This window comes from Anolis carolinensis, chromosome 1, assembly GCF_035594765.1.
Source record: "Anolis carolinensis isolate JA03-04 chromosome 1, rAnoCar3.1.pri, whole genome shotgun sequence".
In the NCBI taxonomy this organism is placed as follows: Eukaryota; Metazoa; Chordata; class Lepidosauria; order Squamata; family Dactyloidae; genus Anolis; species Anolis carolinensis.
In genome coordinates this window covers 2,973,527-2,998,766 of record NC_085841.1, presented here as the reverse complement: position 1 = coordinate 2,998,766, position 25,240 = coordinate 2,973,527, and the positions used below count along the sequence as shown (strand labels likewise).

Genomic DNA, 25,240 nt, shown 5'->3' with positions numbered 1-25,240 from the left:
TTCAAATGACGCAGAAAGAGGGAGATTTGGAGAAGGAACGCTTTGCCTCCTACCTTTCTGCCCACCTTTGGCCCCCAAAGAGCACACCATGCGCCAAGTGGCACCTTTGGCCGAACACCGAGGGGCCAAAGGGTCACTCCGGAAGATGCCCGACAGGTCTCCGGCCTTAAAGGGCCCTGGCTGGCCGATGCCAAACTCTCCGACTTCCGGGTTGCGCCCCGCCTGTGGCAAGGCATAAATGTCACAGACCACAGCGCATGAAAAAACTAGAATATGGCCCCCGGCACTAAATCGAAGACATGCCTTGACAAGAAAGAAGCCACAGCTGGGGTTTGCTTCTTTCTTTCTTTCTTTCTTTGCACATTTCTCCAAAGGTCACAAAAGACTCACCTGGGCAGGTCTGGGGCCGGTTTCTCTTGCGCCTCCGGGTCTCCTTCTTTCCTCCAGGTAACGAAACTTAACAATGCCCCAATGCGCTTGGCACCAGCCCACATTCGCAATAATATATCTATATTTTAAAGAATGTATTCACTTGCCTGCTTCTGGCTGCCCACTTCCTCAAGCGGAGGAGGAGCAAGAAAGAGAGAGAGGGTGAAACTCAGCCGCCAATGTTCGGCAAGCCAAGGGACTTCCGTAGCAACTGCGGCTGTGTAAAAATGTGCGCACACACAAACACACACACATATGCACAAAGCACACACATACATACACCAAAGAGGAGAGGCTTGCAACACGGCTCTCTGCAAATAAAAGAAATACCTTGCGTTCGTTTAAAGGAATGAAGGCTTCTGAGACACACAGAGCTCCTCAGCAGATAAAGAGAAAAGTTCTGCTTGGTCTATTCTAATGTTTACAGCCATCTACACCACCAGGCATGGTTTTATTATTTTTGGGGATTTTTCTGGCCTTGTCTCTGTTTTCTTGGGGATTTCTTTTATGGTCACTCCTTGGAAAGTGATTTGTTTTGTGGCCAAATTTTGTGTGATTTGGCCCAGTGGTTTTGTTGTTAACTCGGTACTAGTTATGCACATTACATATAAAAGAGTGATGGCATCACGGCGACCCACAAAACAACAAAACTACAGGCTCTCCAACCTCGAAATTTGACGACACAACCCATCATCTACGGCTCTAGGTTGATACAACAAAAAGAAAAGAAAAATAAAGTCCTAATTAGAGAGAGAGGAATAATTGCTTTTATCCAATTGCTGCCAGTTAGAAGGCTAAGCTCCTTCAACTTGGTCTCCTAGCAACCCAATAAAAAATAATAAAAAACACTAAAAATAATTAAAAACACTAAAGAAAATTAATACAATAAAATACTATAATAACAGAAAATAACTAAAAATAATACAAGAAAATAATAAAATATAATAAATAAAAAGATAACGTACAATAAAATTAATTTAAAAATACAAATAACGTCAAATAAAAATTACACAACAATTTTTAACCAATACCACCACCACTTTGCCACAGCAACGCGTGGCCGGGCACAGCTAGTTTATATATATATAGATGCATTGTTCTCTATGACTCTTGTCATCCTTACTGACCCTGCCCCAAGTCATCTAGACCAGGCATGGGCAAACTTGGGCCCTCCAGGTGTTTTGGACTGCAACTCCCACCATTCCTAACAGCCGGTAGGCTGTTAGGAATGGTGGGAGTTGAAGTCCAAAACACCTGGAGGGCCCAAGTTTGCCCATGCCTGAACTCCAAAGGTCATCTATCCCAACCCCATTTGTGCCATGCAGCAAGGTGTAATCAAATCACTCCCATAATAACAAGCACTGGCACATCCTTGCATTTGGAAAACTAGTTTGCAAGTGAAATGGCGATCTAGCCTAGACAGCTCCCTGGGGCACTAGCTTTCCATATGCGTGGATCTATATATGCATGCATGTATATTGGCGCTTATGTCTTTATGCAGAAGCTATTAGTCAATTGAATCATATGCTGTTATGTTATGATCAATGCAAACTTTCACAACTGAACGTTGGAAGAGACTCCCAAAGTTCATCCAGTCCAGCCCTATTTGTGACATTCAGAAAAGCACAACCAAAGCACTCCTAACAGATGTCCATCCAGCTGTTGAGTTTGTACAGATTCCAATAGACTCCCAGGCAATCCATATTCCAGTAAAGTTGGAAGGGACTCCTAAAGGCCATCCAGTCCAGCCCTATTTGTGACATTCAGAAAAGCACAACCAAAGCACTCCTAACAGATGTCCATCCAGCTGTTGAGTTTGTACAGATTCCAACAGACTCCCAGGCGATCCATACTCCAGTAAAGTTCAAAGGGACTCCTAAAGACCATCCAGTCCAGCCCTATTTGTGACATTCAGAAAAGCATAACCAAAGCACTCCTAACAGATGTCCATCCAGCTGCTGGTTTGTAACTACAGATTCCAACAGACTCCCAGGCGATCCATACTCCAGTAAAGTTCAAAGGGACTCCTAAAGACCATCCAGTCCAGCCCTATTTGTGACATTCAGGAAAACACAATCAAAGCACTCCTGACAGATGACCATCTAGCCTTTGGTCTGAAACCTTCAGAGAAAGGGATTCCATGAGACTCCCAGGTGGTTCACATTCCACTAGAATTGGAAGGGAACCCCAAAGCCCATCCAGTCTAACCTTACTTGTGCCTTGCAGAAAGACACAACCAAAGCATTCCTGACAGATAGCCATCTAACTTCTCTTCCTCCAGAGAAGGAAACTCCATTGTTGAATAGTCACATAGAGATCCTGTTGATGTCTCAGGGGTAACGCAATGGATTCCTGCAATAGCTGTGGGTCAGTCTAGATGACCTTTAGGGTCCCTTCCAACACTATGGTTTCACAGGAGAAAAAAACAAAGCCTGCTAGAGCCAAAGTAGAAAGGAATTTATTTTTTGTTCTTGCAAAATCAGTGGAGGAGAGCGCCGAAGTGGGTGGAAAATCAAAGTGTACCTCCACGGTCTCATGATGGGCTGCCAGATATAGAAGCCTCAGTGGGGAAAAAATGACAGGCAGGTTTCAAAGGGAGACAAGTCTTTGGAGAAGGTTGCTCTTCTTTCCTTTTGCAGGCCAGTCCTATCAACAAATGGGGTTTGGAGGAGGAACTATGCGTACACAGTTTGACATGCTTGGTTTTTTTTTCTGCCAGAAATACAAAAAAGGAACTGACAGTGGAATAAATTCTTTTAGAACAACAACAACAATAATAATAATAATACTCAGGGCGGATCACATTGCACATATAATTGGAGGTCAGCTGTGACCAACAGTGCTGTGGAATTCGAAGAGCCACGAATGGAGGGCAAAAGGGAGAAACGTGCCAAGAGGAAGGCAAGGCAAGCCAACCCTGACCTGGACCACCTTCCATCTGGAATCCGATGTCTCCACAATCACCTACGGACTCTCCGCCAAGACACTACACTTGGAGGACCATCATACTTGGACAACAAGGCATCACCTAAGTAAGTACAGTAGAGTCTCGCTTTTCCAACCTTCGCTTATCCAACGTTCTGTATTATCCCACAAAGTCTGCGTCCTGCCCAGATCCACAGCTGTTTCTCTAGGCAGCAATTCTATCTTTATTTGTAGTCCATTTTTTAGTTGTCAATGTTTTTGTGGTCTATGTTTTCAATACATTGCAATGTTTTGGTGCTAAATCCATAAATACAGTAATTACTACATACCATGTACTGAACTGTTTTTTCTGTCAATTTGTTGTAAAACGTGATGTTTTGGTGCTTAATTTGTAAAATCATAAAATACGCAATTTGACGTTTAATAAGTTTTTCCTTAACTCCTCCTTATCGCTTATCCAACGTTCTGCTGGCCTGTTTATGTTGGATAAGCAATAATAATAATAATAAGTTTATTTATTTTATTTTTTTTATTTATTTACAGCATTTATATTCCGCCCTTCTCACCCCGAAGGGGACTCAGGGCGGATCACATTACACATATAGGCAAACATTCAATGCCTTTTAACATAGAACAAAGACAAGACAAACACAGGCTCCGATCAGGCCTCGAACTCATGACCTCCTGGTCAGAGTGATTCATTGCAGCTGGTTGCAGCTGGTTTGCTTTCCAGCCTGCGCCACAGCCCGGGCCCGCCTCCATCTCCCTCGAAGGGGACTCGGGGTGGCTTACAGCAAAATCAGATACAAAACAACGATAAAATATGAAACCGCAAAGAACAATAACAAAAACCAATAATAATATATACACAATAACCAAAAAAAGCACACATAAGCAAGACTCTACTGTAAGTATAAAAAACAACAATACACGTAAAATTCCAGTAAAAATTGTAAGAATTGATGGGAGCAATGGCGTCTCCTTTGATGGAGATCTTGAAACAGAATGTCGATACAGCTCAGAGTTGAAAAGAACCCTAAGGGTCATCTAGTCTGACCCTCTAGATTCTTGTGTTATCCAGGGGTCAGGCTAGATGACCTTTAGGGTCCCTTTAAACCAGTGGTTCCCAACCTTTGGGCCTCCAGGTGTTTTGGACTTCAACTCCCAGAAATCCCAGCCAACTTACCAGATGTTAGGAACTGTGGGAACTGAAGTCGAAAATACCCATAGGCCCAAAGGTTGGAAACCATGGCTTTAAATTCAATAGTTTAATGACAGCAGCCTCTGCAGTGCACTGATCCTTGTTCAATACCAAGTAAACAGTAAACTATACGTTTCAAATCGACATTTTATTGGTTTGAATGAGTTTAATGCAGTTTTGCTCTATTTGTTTTAAATGATTTTATGCTTTTGTCGATTGCACTTTGATAATCTTGTAATAATAATAATAATAATTTTACTTCTGCCCAAGGCTCAAGGCAAATTGCAACATATGACTTAATGCTTGCATAATCTTGTAATAATAGTAATAATCATAATAATTTTACCTCTGCCCGAGGCTCAAGGTGGATTACAATATATAATACAATGCTGTTTCAAATGACATTATATGGCTTTTAGATTACTCAAGCAAGTGAGCCAAGCTGCAAGTTGTGCAATGTCACACTTGGAATGTCACACTCTGTCAGCCTCAGAAGAATGCATAGGGTGCATCTACACTGTTGAATTAATGTAATTTGACATCATTTGAATTACTATGGCTCAATACTATGGAATCATGAGAGTCCTGGTTTTGTGAATCACCTGCACTCTTTAGCAGGTAAGGCTAAAGGCCTTGCAAAACTACAACTCCCAGCATTCCACAGCACTGGGCCATGGCAATAATAGGAGTGCCAAACTGCATTAATTCTGCTGTGTGGATGCACCTAAAGGTAAACTGAACCCATCCCACCCTTGTAAATTAGAAACTCCTTGAAGGCACACTGCTACAATAAAGGTGGGAGAAAACTACAAATCCCAACACAAAGACATACACAACATTTCAGCCCTGTAAACACAACCACCTCCCTGCAAAGCAAAACAACCTCTTTTCAGCATTTTTCCCCTTGACTAATAAGGCTGTGAAGCTATAAAAATGCCTCTTGTAGGAAATTAAAAACTAGGAAGTGATGAAAAGAAAGGGCAGACAACAATATTAGAGAACAAGGGGAAGAAGGAGTGTATTTCTGTAATATTAAAGAAACAGGACTTACTTTTTGAAAGGGTTCCGTCCTTTAGTCCAGGACTACAGGTGAAGAAACGCTCGTTAAGAGGCACACAGGTAAATAATATGCACAAGACAAAAGATGGAAGGCTGGGAAAGCCATTGAATCCAATGAGAATTTCTCTGTGTTTGGAGCGCCACCGTGTGGTCAATGAGGAAAATGCGCCAAAGGAGAGAATTAAGGCTGCAGTTACATTGTACAGATAATGCAGTTTGACACCACTTTAGCAGCTTTGGTTCAAAGTTATGGACTCCTGGGAGTTATAGTTTTGCAAAGTCGTTAGGCTGCTCTGCCAAAGAGTGTTGGTGCCTTTCAAAACTACAAATCCCAGGATTCAAAAGCATCGAGCAATGGCAATGAAAGTGGTGTCAGACTGCATTAATTCTGCAGCGTAGATGCACCCACAAACAAAACCTAAACTTATCAGCCTCTTCCGGAGAGCTGTTATCAGACTCCAGATCTTAGGCAAACCTCATGCAGTGAAGATACACCTAAGGGTAAACTGAACCCATAATATTAATATTAATATGCTAATATTTTTCTAATGCTACCCTGTTTCCCCGAAAATAAGACATCCCCAAAAAATAAGACCTAATAGAAGTTTTGCTGAATTGCTAAATTTAAGGCCTCCCCCGAAAGTAAGATCTAGCAAAGTTTTTGTTTGGAAGCATGCCCAACAAACAGAACACCAGAGTTTGCAGGATTGGTAAATGTACATACCAGTTGTACATGGAAATAATGGTAGTAACAAGAAATTCTTGATAAGATTCAGTTTGTCTGGTTATGTTGGTTTGTGATGACAACTACTGTACAGTATATAATAAATGTTCATTTTTTGTTCAACAATAAATGTGAATTCTTCTTCATAGAAAAATAAGACATCCCCTGAAAATAAAACCTAGAGCATCTTTGGGAGCAAAAATTAATATAAGACACTGTCTTATTTTCGGGGAAACACGGTAATATTTTGCTATGCTAATAATATAATATATTGTATGCACATATAATTTGTAAATCGCTCTGAGTCCCCTTTGGTGTGAGAAGGGCGGGATATAAATGTAGTAAATAAATAAATAAATAAATATTGTGAGTTGCTTTGCGTGTTGGTCCAGATATAGTAGTAGTACTAGTACTAGTAGTAGTAATATTATATTATTTAGAAGACTAGTTTGTAAGTGAGGTGGATTGTAGCCTAGCCAGCTCCTTGAAACACTAGCTTTCAATGTGTATGCATCTGTGTGAATATGTTTGCACATACAGTAGAGTCTCACTTATCCAACATAAACGGGCCAGCAGAAGCTTGGATAAGCGAATATGTTGGATAATAAGGAGGCATTAAGGAAAAGCCTATTAAACATCAAATTAGGTTATGATTTTACAAATTAAGCACCAAAACATTATGTTATACAATAAATTTGACAGAAAATGTAGTTAAATACACAGTAATGCTATGTAGTAATTACTGTATTTACGAATTTATCACTAAAATATCACAATGCATTGAAAATATTGACTACAAAAATGCGTTGGATAATCCAGAATGTTGGCTAAGCAAGTGTTGGATAAGTGAGACTCTACTGTATGTATACATATTTGTATATTTGTATTCCTGAAGAAACTATTAATCACCTATGCCAGCAACAGTTACAGTGTGATCAATGCATGTTTCCAGGATTTAACATAATGTCCATACAGCCTTTTGTGTTGTCATTACCATCAAATTTTGCTGTTCTTACCATCAAATTAATGTACACTATCAAGACTTGTCATTAGTTTGGGGGGGGCTCCACCCAGCAACAACATAGAACTATATAATATAATAATAGTGCTATGGTAAGAATATAATATATTGTATATTGATAGGTAAAGGTAAAGGTTTCCTTTGACGTTAAGTCCAGTCATGTCTGACTCTGGGGGTTGGTGCTCATCTCCATTTCTAAGCCGAAGAGTCAGTGTTGTCCGTAGACTCCTCCAAGGTCGTGTGGCTGGCATGACTGCATGGAGAGCCATTACCTTCCCGCCAGAGCGGTACCTATTGATCTACTCACATTGGCATGTTTTCGAACTACTAGGTTGGCAGGAGCTGGAGCTAACAGTGGGCGCTCACTCCGCTCCCAGGATTTGAACCTGGGACCTTTCGGTCTGCAAGTTCAGCAGCTCAGCGCTTTAACGCACTTCGCCACCGGGGCTCTTCTTGTATATTGATACTAATATTAAAATGTAATGCAAGATAATACGAATAAAAATACAATATAATGATATTAATTATATATTATATATTAAATGTAATATTACTAATAATATTACAGCATAGTGGTATAGTACAATATAGTAATATATAATGCTAATATTGTGCTATGCTAATGATATAATATATTAGGTACATATAACTTGTAAACTGCTCTGAGTCCCCTTCGGGGTGAGAGAGGGCGGGGTATAAATGTAGTAAATAATAATAATAACAATAATAATAATGATAATAATAATAATAGTGATAATAATGATAATAATAATAATGATGATGACCCAAAATGCAGACTGTGCAAGGAAACTGACGAAACCATTGATCATATCCTCAGCTGCTGTAAGAAAATCTCACAGAGAGACTACAAACAGAGGCACAACTATGTGGCCCAAATGATTCATTGGAACTTAGGCCTCCCAGCAGCAAAGAACTGGTGGGATCACAAACCTGCAAAAGTATTGGAAAAAGAGCACGCAAAGATACTGTGGGACTTCCGAATCCAGACTGACAAAGTTCTGGAACACAACACACCAGACATCACAGTTGTGGAAAAGAACAAGGTCTGGATCATTGATGTTACCATCCCAGGTGACAGTCACATTGACGAAAAACAACAGGAAAAACTCAGCCGCTATCATGACTTCAAGATTGAACTTCAAAGACTCTGGCAGAAACCAGTGCAGGTGGTCCCGGTGGTGATGGGCACACTGGGTGCCGTGCCAAAAGATCTCAGCCAGCATTTGGAAACAATAGACATTGACAAAATCACGATCTGCCAACTGCAAAAGGCCACCCTGCTGGGATCTGCATGCATCATCCGAAAATACATCACACAGTCCTAGACACAAGTCTAGGACAAAATCACAAGTGTTCGACTTGTGATTTTGTGATATGAAATCCAGCATGTCTATCTTGTTTGCTGTGTCATACAATAAATAATAATAATAATACATGTTGGAAGAGACCGCAAAGACCCATTCTGCCATGCAAGGAGACACAATCTGAACCCTCCTGACAGATGGCCATCCAGCCTCTGCTTAAAAACCTCCAGAGAAGGAGACTCCATTGGACTCCCAGGCAGCAACAGATTCCTCCTTTTGGATCTCTTACCATCTAGACGTTCTTCCTAACGTTGAGGTGGAATCTTCTTTCTTGCCATTGGAATCCATGGATCCATTGTCTTGATTTCTCGTGCATAGCATGGCTTGCTTGCTTCCGTCTTTGCAAATATGCCGTGTTCTCATTATTATCTCTTTGTTTTGTCTATCTCTGTTTGGACTTCTTAAAAGTTTTGGTTGCAAGGCCACCTCAGGAGTTGTATCATGTCCCAGTTATTTTGCAGTTTTTCCACCAGAAGAAGAATGGATTCAAATGGTAGATTCCAAATAAATATTAGAAAAACATTCCTGATGCCAAGTGTGGGAGAAGCAGCTGCCTGGGAGTCCAGTGGAGCCTCCTTCTCTGGAGGTTTTGAAGCAGAGGTTGGATGGACACCTGTTAAGAGGGCTCGGATTGTGTTTTCCTGCATAGCAGAAAGGGCCTGGGCTAGATTTATTTATTTGCAGTATTTATATTCCGCCCTTCTTTCTCACCCCGGAGGGGACTTGGGGCAGATCACAATGCCATATGACATTCAGTGCCATATGAACATAAAGACAGAGACAAAGACAGACACAGAGGCAATTTAACCTTCTCCAGCTTCCAACTTCTTGAGGGTATGCTTGATTCCGGCCACAGGGGGAGCTGCCGCTTCATCATCCACTGTGACACCAAGTCCCTGATGGATACTTCCTCATTCCAAACGCTGCTGGATGATTTTTATGGTGTCATAAATTAGTTAAATTAGCCTCCCCGCATAAGTGGTACCTAAATTTCCTACTTGATAGATGCAACTACCTTTCGAGTTTCTTAGGTCAACAATGGTCGGGTGCTCACTCCAACACGGGCTGGCTTCAAACTTCGAACTAGATGGCCTTTGGAGGTCCCTTTCAACTCTAATGGAATATAGACTGCCTGGGAGTCCTATGGAGTCTACTTCTCCGGGGTTTTTTGGCAGAAGCAGATGGCCATCTGTGAGGAGGGCTTGGACAATGTATTTCCATGTAGCAGAATATAGACTGCCTGGGAGTCTTATGGAGTTTCCTTCTCTAGGGGTTTTTTGGCAGAAGTTGGATGGCCATCTGTTGGGAGGACTTTAAAGGGGTCTTCCTTTGTGGTGAAAGAAGGTTGGATTAGATGGCCTTTGGGAGTCCCTTTCAGTTTTTTGATTCTGTGATCCTTCCAATATGCATCCCTGTCCATTAGCCTCCGCTTCTAATACAGTAGAGTCTCACTTATCCAACATAAATGGGCCGGCAGAATGTTGGATAAGCGAATATGTTGGATAATAAGGAGGCATTAAGGAAAAGCCTATTAAACATCAAATTAAGTTATGATTTTACAAATGAAGCACCAAAACATCATGTTAGACAACAAATTTTGCAGAAAAAGTAGTTCAATGCGCAGTAATGCTATGTAGTAATTACTGTATTTATGAATTTAGCACCAAAATATCACGATGTATTGAAAACACTGACTACAAAAATGCGTTGGATAATCCAGAATGTTGGATAAGCGAGTGTTGGATAAGTGAGACTCTACTATAATTTCCATTTTGGTGGAAGAGGCTTATAGATCCATGCTTCTTTAATATATTGGGGAATTCTGATGAGATGAGTTCGATCTGCTTCCCTTTTTTCCCTCTGGCTGGATCTACAATGTAGTTTGAAACTGTATTAAATAATCAGTGTAAACCCATATAATGCAGTTACACTGAACTACTTTGTATGGGTTTACGCTGATCATATAATGCAGATTCAAACTGCATCATAGGTCACTGTAGATCCAGCTCATGTTTATTGTTTACATATGCTCAGCAAGGGAATCTGTGACCCAGCTGCTGTTCTTTGTTGCAGTGTTGTCAGCAAAAGCGGAATCCCAGGGTGAGTTTCTCTTATCTGTAGTGCTTGGTATCAAAAATATTTCGGACTCTGCTGGACGTCATCGCTGGTTGGCTCTTCATATGGCAGGAAATTCAGTAAATTACCATTGGGGTATTGGAAGCGTCAGTCTATTCATTGATCAGCCTCTGAATCTTAACATGCAAGAAGGTGCTCTCATGTGTTGGTTCATCTACAGCAGGCATGGGCAAACTTCGGCCCTCCAGTTGTTTTGGACTTCAACTCCCACAATTCCTTATTTATTTATTTATTTATTTATTTATTTACAGTATTTATATTCCACCCTTCTTTCTCACCCCGAAAGGGACTCGGGCCGGATCACATTATGTACATATAGGGCAAACATTCAATGCCCATATACACATAGAACCGAGACAGAGACAGACACAGAGGCAATTTAACCTTCTCCTGAGGGGATGTTTGATTCTGGCCACAGGGGGGAGCAGCTGCTTCGTCATCCACTGTGACGACACTTCCTCATTCCAATGTCGTAAATTAGTTAAATTTGCCTCCCCACTTTATAAGTGGTACCTTATTTCCTACTTGATAGATTGTGATGTCTCATGGGCCTTGTAGTCCCGTTCCTAGTACTATTGTGGCAGACGAAGAGGAAAACATGGGATTTACACCGTTTCAGTCAGAAACGGAGCCCCTGCACCTGCAGGATGTTTGCCCTCAAGAAGTTAGCCAAACAAGCCTTGGGCAGAATTCTCCCCCGTTTTCTCGAAAGGACAATTATAATAAAGATAGAGGCGCTAGGGAGGCGAAGCGCCGAAGCGCCAGAATCGCAGCCAAACAATTAGCTGATTAGGTCTGCTTCCCTTGGGAAATTCTAAGGAGTCATGCATCTGGACAGAGATGAGTTTCACTTCTAGTTCTCCAGGGAAAGTGTTCTTCTGGCGGGAAACGAGACCCTATTTAGGTGTTTTGCCGCGAAGGAAACCTTGCGGAGTCAATTCGTCAGCTTGAGGAGTGAGATCGTGTGTAGACTTCGTACTCCAGTTCCCTGTTTCCCGGATCAAGTTTCCAGCCTTGCCTTGTCCCACGGACTTCTATGGACTCAGTTCTTGTTTCATGTTCGCCTTGTTTCAAGTTTGATCTTGCCAAGTTTCAAGTCTTGCCTTGCCTTGCGTTTTAAACCACGGACCTTGCTTCCTAGTTTCAAGCCTTGTTTTCCAGTTTCCTTCGGATTTACCTTAAGCCTCGAAAGACTATGGACAGTTCCCCACACTATTGCTTGCCAAATAGTGTGCGTTTCGGTCAAGTGGATTATAACTTTGGACTCTAATATCACATATTGGACATTGTTTTCCTGGACTATATTTGACCTTTCCTGAAAGCTCTACTTCTGAACTATATCCTTCACTTGTTTTTATTGACTTTATATATTTCCTTAATAAAGGTATTAGATAGATTCTGGTCTCTGCGCATGGTTATTGGTGCTCTGCAGCCTGGGTCCTGACATAGATGCAACTATCTTTCGGGTTGCTAGGTCAGCAACAAGCAGGGGCTATGTTTTATTTTTTAATTGACGGGTGCTCAACCCGCCACGGGCTGGCCTCGAACTCATGACCTCATGGTCAGAGTGATTTATTGCAGCAGGCTGCTCACCAGCCTGAGCCATAGCCCGGCCCCTCTTTCCTCTTCCCCCTCAGCCTGAGGCCAGGAAATGTGGGAGTTGAAGTCCAAAACAACTGGAGGACTAAAGTTTGCCCATGCCTGAGCTACAGCATGCACAACTCTGCAATCCGAGGCTTAAGGGCAGGGGCAGTTCAACCATGAGGCAAACTAGGCAGTTCCCTGTGGTGCCATCCTGTAGATGTTCCCCGCCTTTCTTCTCGCCTGGCCATGTTCCAGAAACATTCTTTCCTGACGTTTCGCCCACATCTATGGCAGAGGTTCTGAGTTCTGTTGGAAGCTAGGTAAGTGGGGTTTATCTATCTGTGGAAAGTCCAGGGTGGGAGGAAGAGCTCTTGTCTGTTTGAGTCTAGTGTGAATGTTGCCATTGGCCAGCTTGATTAGCATTTAATGGCTTTGCAGATTCAAAGCCTGGCTGCTTCCTCCCTGGGGGCATCCTTGGTTGGGAGGTGTTAGCTGGCCCTGATTGTTTCCTGTCTGGATTTCCCCTGTTTTCCTAGTGTTGTTCTTTATTTAGGCTTTTCCTTAATCTCTCCTTATTATCCAACATTTTCGCTTATCCAACGCTTTTATTTTTCAGTGATTGGTTTGGGGGGGGGGGTGCCAAAATTTTGTTCGCCTATACTTGAAAATTACCTTGGGCCATGCTATCAAATCGACTAGGACCTGTTATCGAACCCAAGCTTATTGCACAACAAGCAAGTTTCAGACCAGGGAAAAACTGTACAGGTCAAATTCTTCATCTGACTGAGCATATCGAGGAAGGCTATGAGAAAGGCTGCATCACGGGAACAGTTTTTGTGGACCTTACGGCAGCCTATGACACGGTGCAACATAGAAAAATGCTGCATAAAGTCTACCATATCACCCAGGACTTTGACTTTACAAAAACTGTCCAGACCCTCTTAGAAAACCGCAGTTTCTATGTGGAGTTTCAGGGCCGGAAAAGCAGATGGAGGAGGCAAAAGAATGGTTTACCCCAAGGCAGCGTTCTTGCACTGACCTTATTTAATATCTTCACGAACGACCAGCCACAACCACCACTCACAAAGAGCTTTATATATGCTGATGACCTTGGCCTTACAACACAAGCAAAAGATTTTGAAACAGTTGAAAAGCAACTCACCAATGCCTTGAAAGATCTCTCCAGCTACTACAAAGAGAACCACCTGAAGCCTAACCCTGCCAAGACACAAGTGTGTGCTTTCCACCTACGTAACCGCGAAGCCAACAGGAAACTGAAAGTTACTTGGGAAGGCCAAGAGCTCGAACACTGTTTCCATCCTAAATACCTTGGTGTCACCTTAGACCGAACACTAACATATAGGAAACACTGCATGAACACCAAGCTCAAAGTAGCTGCACGCAATAACATCCTGCGGAAACTGACTGGCAGCGCATGGGGAGCAGACCCACAAGTAGTAAGAACCTCAGCCCTGGCCTTGTCTTTCTCAACTGCAGAGTCTGCCTGTCCTGTTTGGCACAAGTCTGCCCATGCAAAGCAGGTGGACATAGCACTGAATGAAACATGCAGAATCATCACGGGATGCCTTAAACCTACACCTGTTGATAAACTCTACAAGTTAGCTGGCATTGCCCCTCCTGACGTGCGACGGGAAGTTGCTGCTAACGGTGAGAGAAAGAAGGTCGAACATTGTGAAAGCCACCCACTGCATGGCTATCAGCCTCCTCCCACCAGACTCAAATCAAGGAAGGGCTTCATGAGAACCACCACTCCTCTGGATGTTCCTCCAGCAACAGCAAGGGTGTCTCTCTGGGCAGCTAAACCAGGCAATCCCAACTGGAATGCCCCCCCCCCCCCCACGAGGGTGTTCCTTCCTCCAGGGGCAAACCAAGAATGGGCAACTTGGAAGTCCCTAAACAGATTTGGGCAGATCAAAAGACAACTTGGTAAGGTGGTACTACCTGGAGGAATCCTCCACCTTGTGTGACTGTGGAGCTGAACAAACAACTCAGCATATGTATGTTTGCCCACAATGCCCTGCCTCATGTACGGAGGAGGAGTTGTTTAAAGCTACAGACAATGCGGTCGTTGTTGCCCGCTTTTGGTCCAAAACTATTTAGTTGCTTGTGATTTCTTTTCTTTTTTATTTTATTTCCATTATTTGAAATGTATTTGTTGTACCAATGCTTTTGACACGAAATAAATAACCTTGGGCCAGCCCTGCTTAAGGGTGCATCTGCACTGTAAAATTCATACTGTTTAACTACCGCTGCAAGAATGACCTATGCCAGACTTTGGAAACAAAAAGAAACTCCCAAGAAAGAAGACTGGCTTATTAAAGTTGCCGAAATAAAAAATATGGACAGATTAACTTACATTATAGCAAAAACTCAGGGCAGGCCAAGAAAAGAGACAAATTGGCAACAGATAGAAAAATACCTGGAATTTAAAAATACGTAATAGGGAATTGAACTATTCAAGTTCAATGTAAAAACTGAACACTATATCTGAAGTAAGAATAGACTGAAACCCCCACCGAAAGGAGGAAGAAGAGAATGAACAGCAGAAACTGAGAAGGAAGAAACGAGTGTGGCCACAGATGAAATAACCAACCATTAGAGAAAGATAGATCCATTTCGCCAGAGATGTGGAAGTCAAACCACCGATATTTTAAACTTGTTTTGTGATTCAATGTATTTGTTATTCTTGTTGGTTTTTTTTTTCTTTTTTCTTTCTCTTTTTTTTTCTCCTTTTTTTTTCTTTTTCTCTCTTTTCTTCTTTTCTCCTTGTAGGTTTTCCTTTCCCTAGTATATCTGTGTGCACAATTTTTATGTATATATGTACACTAATATGTCAAAACTTAATAAAAAAGACTTGATAAAAAAATAAAATTCATACTGTTTGACACCACCTGAACTGCCCTGACTCAATGCTATGGAATCCTGGGAGTTGCAGTTTGACAAGGTCTTTAGCCCTCCCTGCCATAGAGGGCTGGCCCCTTGCCAAACTACAACTCCCAGCATTCTGTAGCACTGAGCCGTAGAAATAAAAAAGCAACTCTTCATTGCACTTTTCTTTGAAGCCGAAAGGCATCCTAGGACTCAAGGGAGTGACAATGTTTTTATTTACCCCTCGAGCCGCACTTCCAATAATGTCTCACTGCTCTTATTATAGGTTTTAATAAAGTGGATTATAATCCTTTTGTGGATTATAAACCAGAGAGACAAGTTTTGGATGGGGAGTTGCATCCGTTTGCTTGTATGGGTTTGTGTGTGTGTGCCTTTGAGTCGCCTGTTGACAAATGGCAATTCCATGAATTTCATAGGATTGTTAAAGACTTTAATGGCCCGAATCATTAGGTTGATGTCTGTTTTCCGGGCTGTATGGCCATGTTCCAGCATCATTCTCTCCTGATGTTTCACCTACATCTGTGGCTGGCATCCTCAAAGGATCTACCGGCAGTGAGGCAAGTGGAGTGTATATATATATACCTGTAGAATAATGCCCAAGGTGGGAGAAAGAACTCTTGTCTGTTTAAGGAAACGTGAATGTTGCAATTAGCAAGCTTGAAAAACATTGAGTAGCCATGAAGCTGAAAAGTCTATCAGTGAGGGTATCTGCATAGAGGTAGCCTGGCCTCTGTTGCCTGGAGGCCATATAGCCCAAAAAAATACCCCACAGCAACCCAATTTCATACGATTTTATTCAGCAGGGAATCCTCAGAGGTGGTTTTGCCAGTTCCTTCCATTGAAATATGCTGTTCGCTAGCGGTCTCCCATCCAAGCACTAGCCAGGGCTGACCCTGCTTAGCTTCCAATATCCGTGGGATGTTCAAGTCCCATTATAGGCAATGGTGTCATAACACAGTATCCTTTATATACTAAGTCTATAGCCTTGTCTGCCAATGAGTGCTAGTGCCTCACCAAACTACAACTCCCACAACCCCATAGCTTCGAACCAGAGTGGATAGAGCAGGGTCCAACTGCATTAATTCTCCAGTGTCGATGCAGCCATGTCTTCTCATGGGGTATATCTATACTGTGTAGATTGAATATAGTTTGGACAGAGGGTGTTGACACCTCATCAAACTACAACTCCCGGGATTCTGTTACTGAGACAGGGCAGTTCAATGGTGCATCTATGCAGTAGAAAGAATGCAGTTTGATACCATTTAAACTGCCAGGGCTCAATGCTATGGAATATGGGAGATGTAGTTTTATAAGGTCTTGAGCCTTCTCTGCCTCGGCAAACTACAACTCCCATGACTCCAAAGCCCTGAGCCATTGCAATTCAAAGTGGTGTCAAACTGTATTCGTTCTGCAGTATAGAAGCACCCTCGGAAGGTTTTTAGATAGGTGCTGAATGGCCATCTGTTGGGCAGGCTTTGATTGTGTCTTACTGTCTAGCAGACACAGAGGGTTGGACTGGATGCCCTTTGGGGCTCCCTTCCAACTGGAGTGGAACACAGACTGCTTTTGGAATCTTCTTCTCTGGAGGTTTCAAACCAAAAGCTGGATGGACTCCTGTCGCGAAGGCTTGGATTGTGTTTCTCTGCATGGTTATATCCCTGTGGTAGAATACAGAATTCAACTAGATGGCCCTTTCAGTCCCTTCCAAATCTGGGATTTTAGGATTTTTGTCTTTGAAGGTCCTCAAAAAAGTCATCTGTTGGGAAAGTTTTGATTGTGTCTTTCTGCCTGGCAGAAGGGAGTTGGACTGGGTGGCCTTTAGGGTCCCCTTCCAGCTGGAGTAGAATATAAAGTGCCTGGGAGGACAATGGAGTCTTCTTTAGATGGTTTTCAAGCAGAAGCTGGATGGCCATCTGTCAGGACGACTTTAGTAGTATTTTCCTGCAAAATGGGGTCAGACCGGACGGCCTTTAGGATCCCCTTCCAACTGGAGTGGAACATAAACAGCCTGGGAGGGTAACTGGATCTTCTTTAGAGGGTCTTCATGCAGAGGCTGGATGGTCATCTGTCCAGGCGAGGTCTTTGATATTGTTTTCCTGCAAAATGAGGTCAGACTAGATGTCCCTTTGAGTCCCTTCCAAATCTGGGATTCTGGTATTTTTGCCTTGGAGGTCTTCAAAAAGGTCATCTGTTGGGAGGGATTTTAATCAGTTGACAGCCTGAGCCATGATCAAGTTATTTGTCCACAAGGAACTGGAAAATTGACGCTTTTGTTTGATGTTTGATGTCTTATGCCTTATGCGCCCAGGCTGTGGTGCAGGCTGGAGAGCAAGCCAGCTGAATCCAGCTGCAATGAATCACTCTGACCAGGAGGTCATGAGTTCGAGGCCCGCTCGGAGCCTATGTTTGTCTTGTCTTTGTTCTATGTTAAAAGGCATTGAATGTTTGCCTTATATGTGTAATGTGATCCGCCCTGAGTCCCCTTCGGGGTGAGAAGGGCGGAATATAAATGCTGTAAATAAAATAAATATAAAAGGTTTCATTTTTTATTTCATTTTAGTTTAGCCATACAGTATTTTTTATATGTTGGGTTATTAATTTTTCTTTGTTACAGGTGTATTGTTGTTGTGTTCGGGCATCGGATGTTTGCCTTTTAGGTTTGGAATCCGCCCTGAGTCCCTCCAGGGAGATAGATAGGGAGGAATATAAATAAAGATTATTGTTGTTGTTGTTATTGTATGACACAGCAAACAAGATAGAGATGCTGGATTCCGTATCACAAAATCACAAGTCGAACACTTCCCAAGTGTCTAGGACTGTGTGATGTATTTTCGGATGATGCATGCAGATCCCAGTAGGGTGGCCTTTTGCAGTTGGCAGATCGTAATTTTGTCAATGTCTATTGTTTCCAAATGCCGGCTGAGATCTTTTGGCACGACACCCAATGTGCCCATCACCACCGGGACCACCTGCACTGGTTTCTGCCATAGTCTTTGAAGTTCAATCTTGAGGTCCTGATAGCGGCTGAGTTTTTCCTGTTGTTTTTCGTCAATGCGACTGTCCCCTGGGATGGCAACATCAATGATCCAAACCTTTTTCTTTTCCACAACTGTGATGTCTGGTGTGTTGTGTTCCAGAACTTTGTCAGTCCGGATTCGGAAGTCCCACAGTATCTTTGCGTGCTCATTTTCCAAGACTTTTTCAGGTTTTTGATCCCACCAGTTCTTTGCTGCTGGGAGGTGGTACTTGAGGCTTAAGTTCCAATGAATCATTTGGGCCACATAGTTGTGCCTCTGTTTGTAGTCTGTCTGTGTAATTTTCTTACAGCAGCTGAGGATATGATCCATGGTTTCATCGGTTTCCTTGCACTGTCTGCATTTTGGGTCATCAGCTGATTTTTCGATCTTTGCCTTGATTGTCTTTGTCCTGATGGCTTGCTCCTGGGCTGCAAGGATCAGGCCTTCTGTCTCCTTCTTCAGGGTCCCATTTGTGAGCCAGAGCCAGGTCTTCTCCTTGTCAGCTTTTCCCTCAATTTTGTCAAGGAACTTTCCATGCAATGTTTTGTTGTCCCAGCTGGATGATGATGATGATGATGATGATGATGATGATGATGATGATGATGAGCGGCTTAAAGAGCTGGGCATGTTTAGCCTGCAGAAGAGAAGGCTGAGAGGAGACATGATGAGGGCCATGTACAAATACGTGAAGGGAAGTCATAGGGAGGAGGGAGGGAGCTTGTTTTCTGCTGCCCTGCAGACTAGGACACAATGGAACAAGGGCTTCAAACTACAGGAAAGGAGATTCCACCTGAACATCAGGAAGAACTTCCTCACTGTGAGAAGGGCTGTTCAACAGCCCCGGAGTGTGGTGGAGGCTCCTTCTTTGGAGGCTTTTAAGCAAAGGCTGGATGGCCATCTGTCGGGGGTGCTTTGAATGCGATTTCCTGCTTCTTAGTGGGGGATTGGACTGGATGGCCCATGAGGTCTCTTCCAACTCTACGATTCTATGATTCTATGATGATGATGATGATTATAATTATTATTATGTGTCTTCCTGGCTGGCAGAAGGGGGTTGGACTGGATGGCCTTTAGGGTCCCCTTTCAACTGGAGTGGAACATAAAACTGCTTGGTAGGGTAATGGAATCTTCTTTAGAGGCTGGATGGCTATCTGTCCGGGGGAGGGTTTTGATAAAGTTTTCCTGCAAAACGAGGTCGGACTGGATGGCCTTTGGGGTTCCCTCCCTCCCTCCCTCCTGGAGCATCCTCTGGTCCTCTGGCTGCCCCGCTCTTACAGAGAGACTGGGCTCGGCTTGCTTCCCTTCCCAGGTGAGGCCACTGCTTGAACCGGTTCGGGCAGCGTGGCTTCTCCTCCTTTCTTTCTTTCTTTCTTTTTCTTTCTTTTTTCCCTCCTCCGGCGCCGCCTTTTCCCTCCAGAGCAGGCGGAGTTGGACTTACAAGGAAGGAAAGAAGGAAGGAAGGAAGGAGAGAGCGAGCAGAAGAGGGGAGGGAAAAAGGAGGGCAGCTGGCCCCATGGCTTGCTATTTCCCCGCCGCCGAGCTGGCCCGCAGCCCCCGGAGAAGGAGCGCCCGGACCTGCTGCCAGAGGTGCCTCCCCTCGCCCCCCAGGTAAGGGGCCAGACCCCCACTTTCACTGCCATGGGCTCCTGGGAGTTGTAGTTTGGTGAAGTACCCCCCATTCTTTAGCTGAGAAAGAAGGCTCAAGACCTTGGGTGCATCTCCACTGCAGAATGAATGCAGCTTGCCCCCCCCCCCCCATCGATGATTGTTATGGGATTCTGGGAGTTGTAGTTTGGTGAAGTACCCACACTCTTTTGCAGAGAAAGTTCCACGGCTTTGGTAAAACTACAACTCCCGGGTACAACTGTGAATAGATGCCGTTTGAATGCCATGGCTCGATGGTATGGGATGCTGGGAGTTGTAGTTTGGTGAAGTACCCACACTCTTTTGCAGAGAAGGTTCCACGGCCTTGGTAAAACTACAACTCCCGGGTTCAGCTGTGAATAGATGCCGTTTGAATGCCATGGCTCGATGGTATGGGATGCTGGGAGTTGTAGTTTGTTGAAGTAACCATACTCTCTTGCAGTGAAGGCTCAAGGAAAGATAAAACTACAACTCCCAGGTTCAACTGCACTGTGAATCAATGCAGTTGGACCGCTATGGCTCAATGCTGGGAGTTGTAGTTTGGTGAAGAGATGGTTAGCAGATAAGGTTCCAAGGCCTTGGTAAAACTGCAACTCCCAGGTTCATCAACACTGTGAACTGATGCAGTTTGAATGCTTTGGGATTCTGGGAGTTGTAGTTTGGTGAAGTACCCACACTCTCTTGCAGAGAAGGTTCCACAGCCTTGGTAAAACTACAAATCCTGGGTTCAGCTGAGAGTAGATGCAGTTTGAATGCCATGGCTCCATGATATTTATTTTATTTATTTATTTACTACATTTATATCCCGCTCTTCTCACCCCGAAGGGTATGGGATGCTGGGAGTTTTAGTTTGGTGAAGAGAAGATCCCAAGGCCTTGGTAAAACTACAAATCTCAGGTTCAACTACACTGCAGAATGGATGCAGTTTGACTGCCATGGCTCAAACCTATGGGATGCTGGGAGTTGTAGTTTTGTGAAGGTAAAGTTAACAGAAGGTTTCAGGACCTTGGTAAAACTTCCAGGCTCATCAACACTGTGAATTGAAGCAGTTTGAATGCCATGTTTCAATGCTTTGGGATGCTGGGAGTTGTAGTTTGCTGAAGTACCCACACTTTCTTGCAGTGAAGGCTTAAGGCAAGATAAAACTACAACTCCCAGGTTTAACTGCTCTGTGAATCAATGCAGTTGGACTGCCATGGCTCAATGGTATGGGATGCTGGGAGTTGTAGTTTGGTGAAGAGAAGGTTAGCAGAGAAGGTTCCAAGGCCTTGGTAAAACTACAACTCCCAGGTTCATCAACACTGTGAACTGATGCAGTTTGAATGCCATGGCTCAATGCTTTGGGATGCTGGGAGTTGTAGTTTGATGAAGAGAAGGTTTCAAGACATTGGTAAAACTACAACTCCCAGGTTCAACTACACTGTGAACTGATGCAGTTTTAATGCCATGTTTCAATGCTTTGGGATGCTGGGAGTTATAGTTTGTTGAAGTACCCACATTCTCTTGCAGAGAAGGCTTAAGGCAAGATAAAACTACAACTCCCAGGTTCAACTGTACTGTGAATTGAATGCAGTCTGGCATCACTTTACCTACCATGACTCGATGTAGACATGGGAGCTGTAGTTTAATTCGTCTTTGGCAGAAACTTTGTCAAACTACAACTCCCAGAATCCCATAGCATCGAGCCATGGCAGTCAAAGTGGTGCCAAACTGTATTAATTGTGCAGTATGGATGCACCGAAAGGAAGGCACACACAGCACTGAATGCAATAGTTTTACCAGCAAAGGGTGCGTCTACACCAGGGGTCCTCAAACTTTTTAAGCCGAGGGCCGGTCCACAATCCTTCAGACTGTTGAGGGGCTGGATTATCATTTGAAAAAAAAAATACAAACAAATTCCGATGCACACTGCATATGTCTTATTTGTAGTGCAAAAACAACAACAACAACAAGAAGAAGAACAATGAAAGAACAATACAATATTTAAAAATAAAAACAATTTTAACCAACATACATTTATCAGGATTTCAATGGGAAGTGTGGTCCTGCTTCTGGCCAATGAGATAGTCAAGTTTATTTATTTATTTATTTTTCAAACTTAATTTTCAAAGTTAATTAGGGTTGCTGTTGTTGTTGTTGTTGTTGTTGTGTGCCTTCAAGTCATTTCAGACTTTGGGCGAGCCTAAGTCTAAAATGTATTTATTTATTTATTATTTATTTACTGCATTTATTTACTACATTTGTTATCACACCCTTCTACCCCAAAGGGGACTCAGAGCGGCTTACAAATTATATGTACATACAATATACTATATTATTAGCATAGCACAATATTAGCATTATATATTACTATATTGAACTATACCACTATACTGTAATATTATTAGTAATATTATATGTAATATAGAATATAATATTATTATATGGTATTATTATTAGTGTTATATTGTATTACATTATAATATTATTATCAATATTATATGTATATACAATATATTATATTATAAAACTGAGGGCGGGGGCCAGGTAAATGACCTTGGAGGGCCGCATCCGGCCCCCGGGCCTTAGTTTGGGGACCCTTGGTCTACACTGTAGAATGAATGTAGTGTGGCCCCACTTGAACTGCAATGGCTCCATGCTATGGAAACCTGGAAGTTGTAGTTTCACCAAGTCTTTTCCCTGGTGCCTCACCAAACTACAAGTCCTAGCATCCCACTGCGTTGAGCCATAGGCAGTTAAAGTGGTGTCAACCTGCATTCATTCTCTAGTGTAGAAAGTAACCCTGAAAGGCTCTGTAGGTTTTTCAGCAGACGCTGGCTGGCCATCTGTTGGGAGGGCTTAGATTGTGTCCTCCTGCATGACAGAAAGGGTTGGAATCCGTAGCTTTGAGCCATGGCTATTGTAATGGTGTCATTCTGCATTAAACCTACAGTGTGGATGCACCCTGTATGACTGTTTAGGGCAGTTGCTTTATAAAAGGAACTCTTTTTCCTTTCTAAGAGCCCGCTTCTTCTGCAGTTTTGAATTTCTCCTCCTTCCAACCCGCCTGGATTTGGAGTCACTCCAGCAACCGCCAAAGGGCTGTTTATAGGCCAAGCGACGCCTTATTTGAACTCTTTGCAGACTTTTTCTCTCCTTCCCAGAATCTTGCCTTGCAGCCTTGGATCAGTCTACACTTTGCAGTTCGTTACCACATTAACTGCTGCAACTCAATGCTTTGGAATTTGTAGTTTTGCAAAGTCTCTTATCGGCCTTCTCTGCCAAAGACTGCACATTCCTCACCAAGCGACAACTCCCTGGATTCCATAAGGTGGTGTCAAACTGCATTCATTCTCTAGTGTAGATGCAACTCCAAATTCTTCTTTTTTAGTCCAGATCTTTGTAAAAGTTTGGCTGCATCTGCATTGTAGAATGAATGCAGTTTGACACCACTTTAACTGCCCTGGCTCAATGCAATGGAATCCTGGCTGAGCTTGGCTTTGGAAGGGTTCAATAGACACAACCTTTTCGTGCACAAAATTATGAAATTAAATTATCTTATCTGTATGAGGTGTGTATGAATTATAAAGTGAAACATACATGTATGTTATTATGAAACATACATGAATGTCATGTGTAGACCCTCTCCAAGATATCTCATTATGTATGTGTGTGTGTGTGTGTGTGTGTGTATACATAATACAGTAGAGTCTCACTTATCCAAGCCTCGCTTATCCAAGGTTCTGGATTATCCAAGCCATTTTTGTAGTCAATGTTTTCAATAAATCGTGATATTTTGGTGCTAAATTTGTAAATACAGTAATTACAACATAACACTACTGCACATTGAACTGCTTTTTCTGTCAAATTTGTTGTATAACATGATGTTTGGGTGCTTAATTTATAAAATCATAACCTGTTTTGATATTTAATAGGCTTTTCCTTAATCCCTCCTTATTATCCAACATATTCGCTTATCCAAGCTTCTGCTGGCCCGTTTATGTTGGATAAGTGAGACTCTACTGTATTCAATAGACACAACCTTTTCACGCACAAAATTATGAAATTAAATTATTTTATCTGTATGAGGTGTCTATGAAACATACATGAATTTCATATGTAGACCCTCTCCAAGATGTCTCATTATATATGTGTGTGTGTGTAAATATATACACATACATGCAAATAATATTCACAATCCTCCTGGTCCAAGGCATATTGGATAAAGAACATCCATGGTATTGTGTTGCTGAAGGCGTTCATAGCCGGAATCACTGGGTTGCTGGGTTCCTTCAGGCAGGAAACAGCCAGGCTTTGAAGCTGCAAGGCCATTCAGTGCTAATTAAGCTTGCCAACTGCAACATTCACACTTGCCCCAAACAGACAAGAGTTCTTTCTCCCACCCTGGACATGATTCCACAGATATATATAAACCCCACTTGCCTAGTTTTCAACAGACCTCACAACCTCTGAGGATGCCTGCCATAGATGTGGGTGAAACGTCAGGAGATAATGCTTCTGGAACATGACCAGACAGCCTGAAAAACTCACAGCAATCCAGGGTTTTATTGTTATTATATTTCTATTTATTTATTCCCTGCTTTATCTTCCCAAAGGGGGGACTCAAAGCGGTTTTGAGACTTGGACCATGGCCCCATGTATATTGCCATATAAAATCCAGATTATCTGCTTTGAATTGGATTATATGGCAGTGTAGACTCTTATATGATTCTGTTCAAAGCAGATAATGCAGATTATCTGCTTTGACAATCAGGATTACATGGCAGTGTAGATCCAGCCTAAGACTCTAGAGACCTGAGTTCGAATCCATGCCATGGAAACCCAGTCTCTGACTTTGAGGGAGTCACACTCTCTCAGCCTAAAAAAACCCTTTGGGGTTAACATAACGTAGAAATGACTTGAAAGGAACATAATAAATAATAAGGCCATCACTGCCTTCATGCATTCCCTACAAAACTGAAATTCAGATAAACACAGTAATGTTAAAACTATGCCATGAATACCGAATATTTGAGGAAGTGGGTTCTGGCCCTGAGGAATTCCAGCGGTCCTAAAGTTTCCTGTTATAGGGATGTCATCCTGACTCATATTTTGCTGCCTCAGATTCAACTCCATTTTTGGAAACTGGGATCCCAGCCAAGTGAGTCTCCCTTCTCCAAATTGCTTGGGACCCAGAAGCGTTTTAGATCTTGCAATACGAGCATT

At 42.7% G+C, this 25,240-nt stretch overlaps 2 protein-coding genes across 6 annotated transcripts in view; one reads left to right on the top strand and one right to left on the bottom strand.

Annotated features, from left to right (window-relative positions):
• The window catches only part of ptk2b (protein tyrosine kinase 2 beta), a 134,856-nt gene extending 134,201 nt beyond the window's left edge, over positions 1–655 (bottom strand). For 2 of the 4 annotated variants that reach the window (XM_062969272.1, XM_062969288.1), the window contains exon 1: positions 391–654. The gene's annotated coding sequence lies outside the window, so the exon portion shown is untranslated. Of the gene's footprint in view, positions 1–390 lie in introns of all 4 variants that reach the window. The other 2 variants (XM_062969280.1, XM_062969286.1) reach the window with 2 other exon arrangements.
• Positions 656–19,835: 19,180 nt separating this feature from the next.
• trim35 (tripartite motif containing 35) overlaps positions 19,836–25,240 on the top strand; it is a 33,272-nt gene continuing 27,867 nt past the window's right edge. Inside the window, exon 1 of one of the 2 annotated variants that reach the window (XM_062969264.1) lies at positions 19,836–19,999. In XM_062969264.1, the coding sequence (XP_062825334.1) occupies positions 19,905–19,999 (95 nt within the window). In that variant the 5' untranslated portion in view covers positions 19,836–19,904. The remainder of the gene's footprint in view (positions 20,000–25,240) is intronic. The other variant, XM_003227910.4, reaches the window with a different exon arrangement.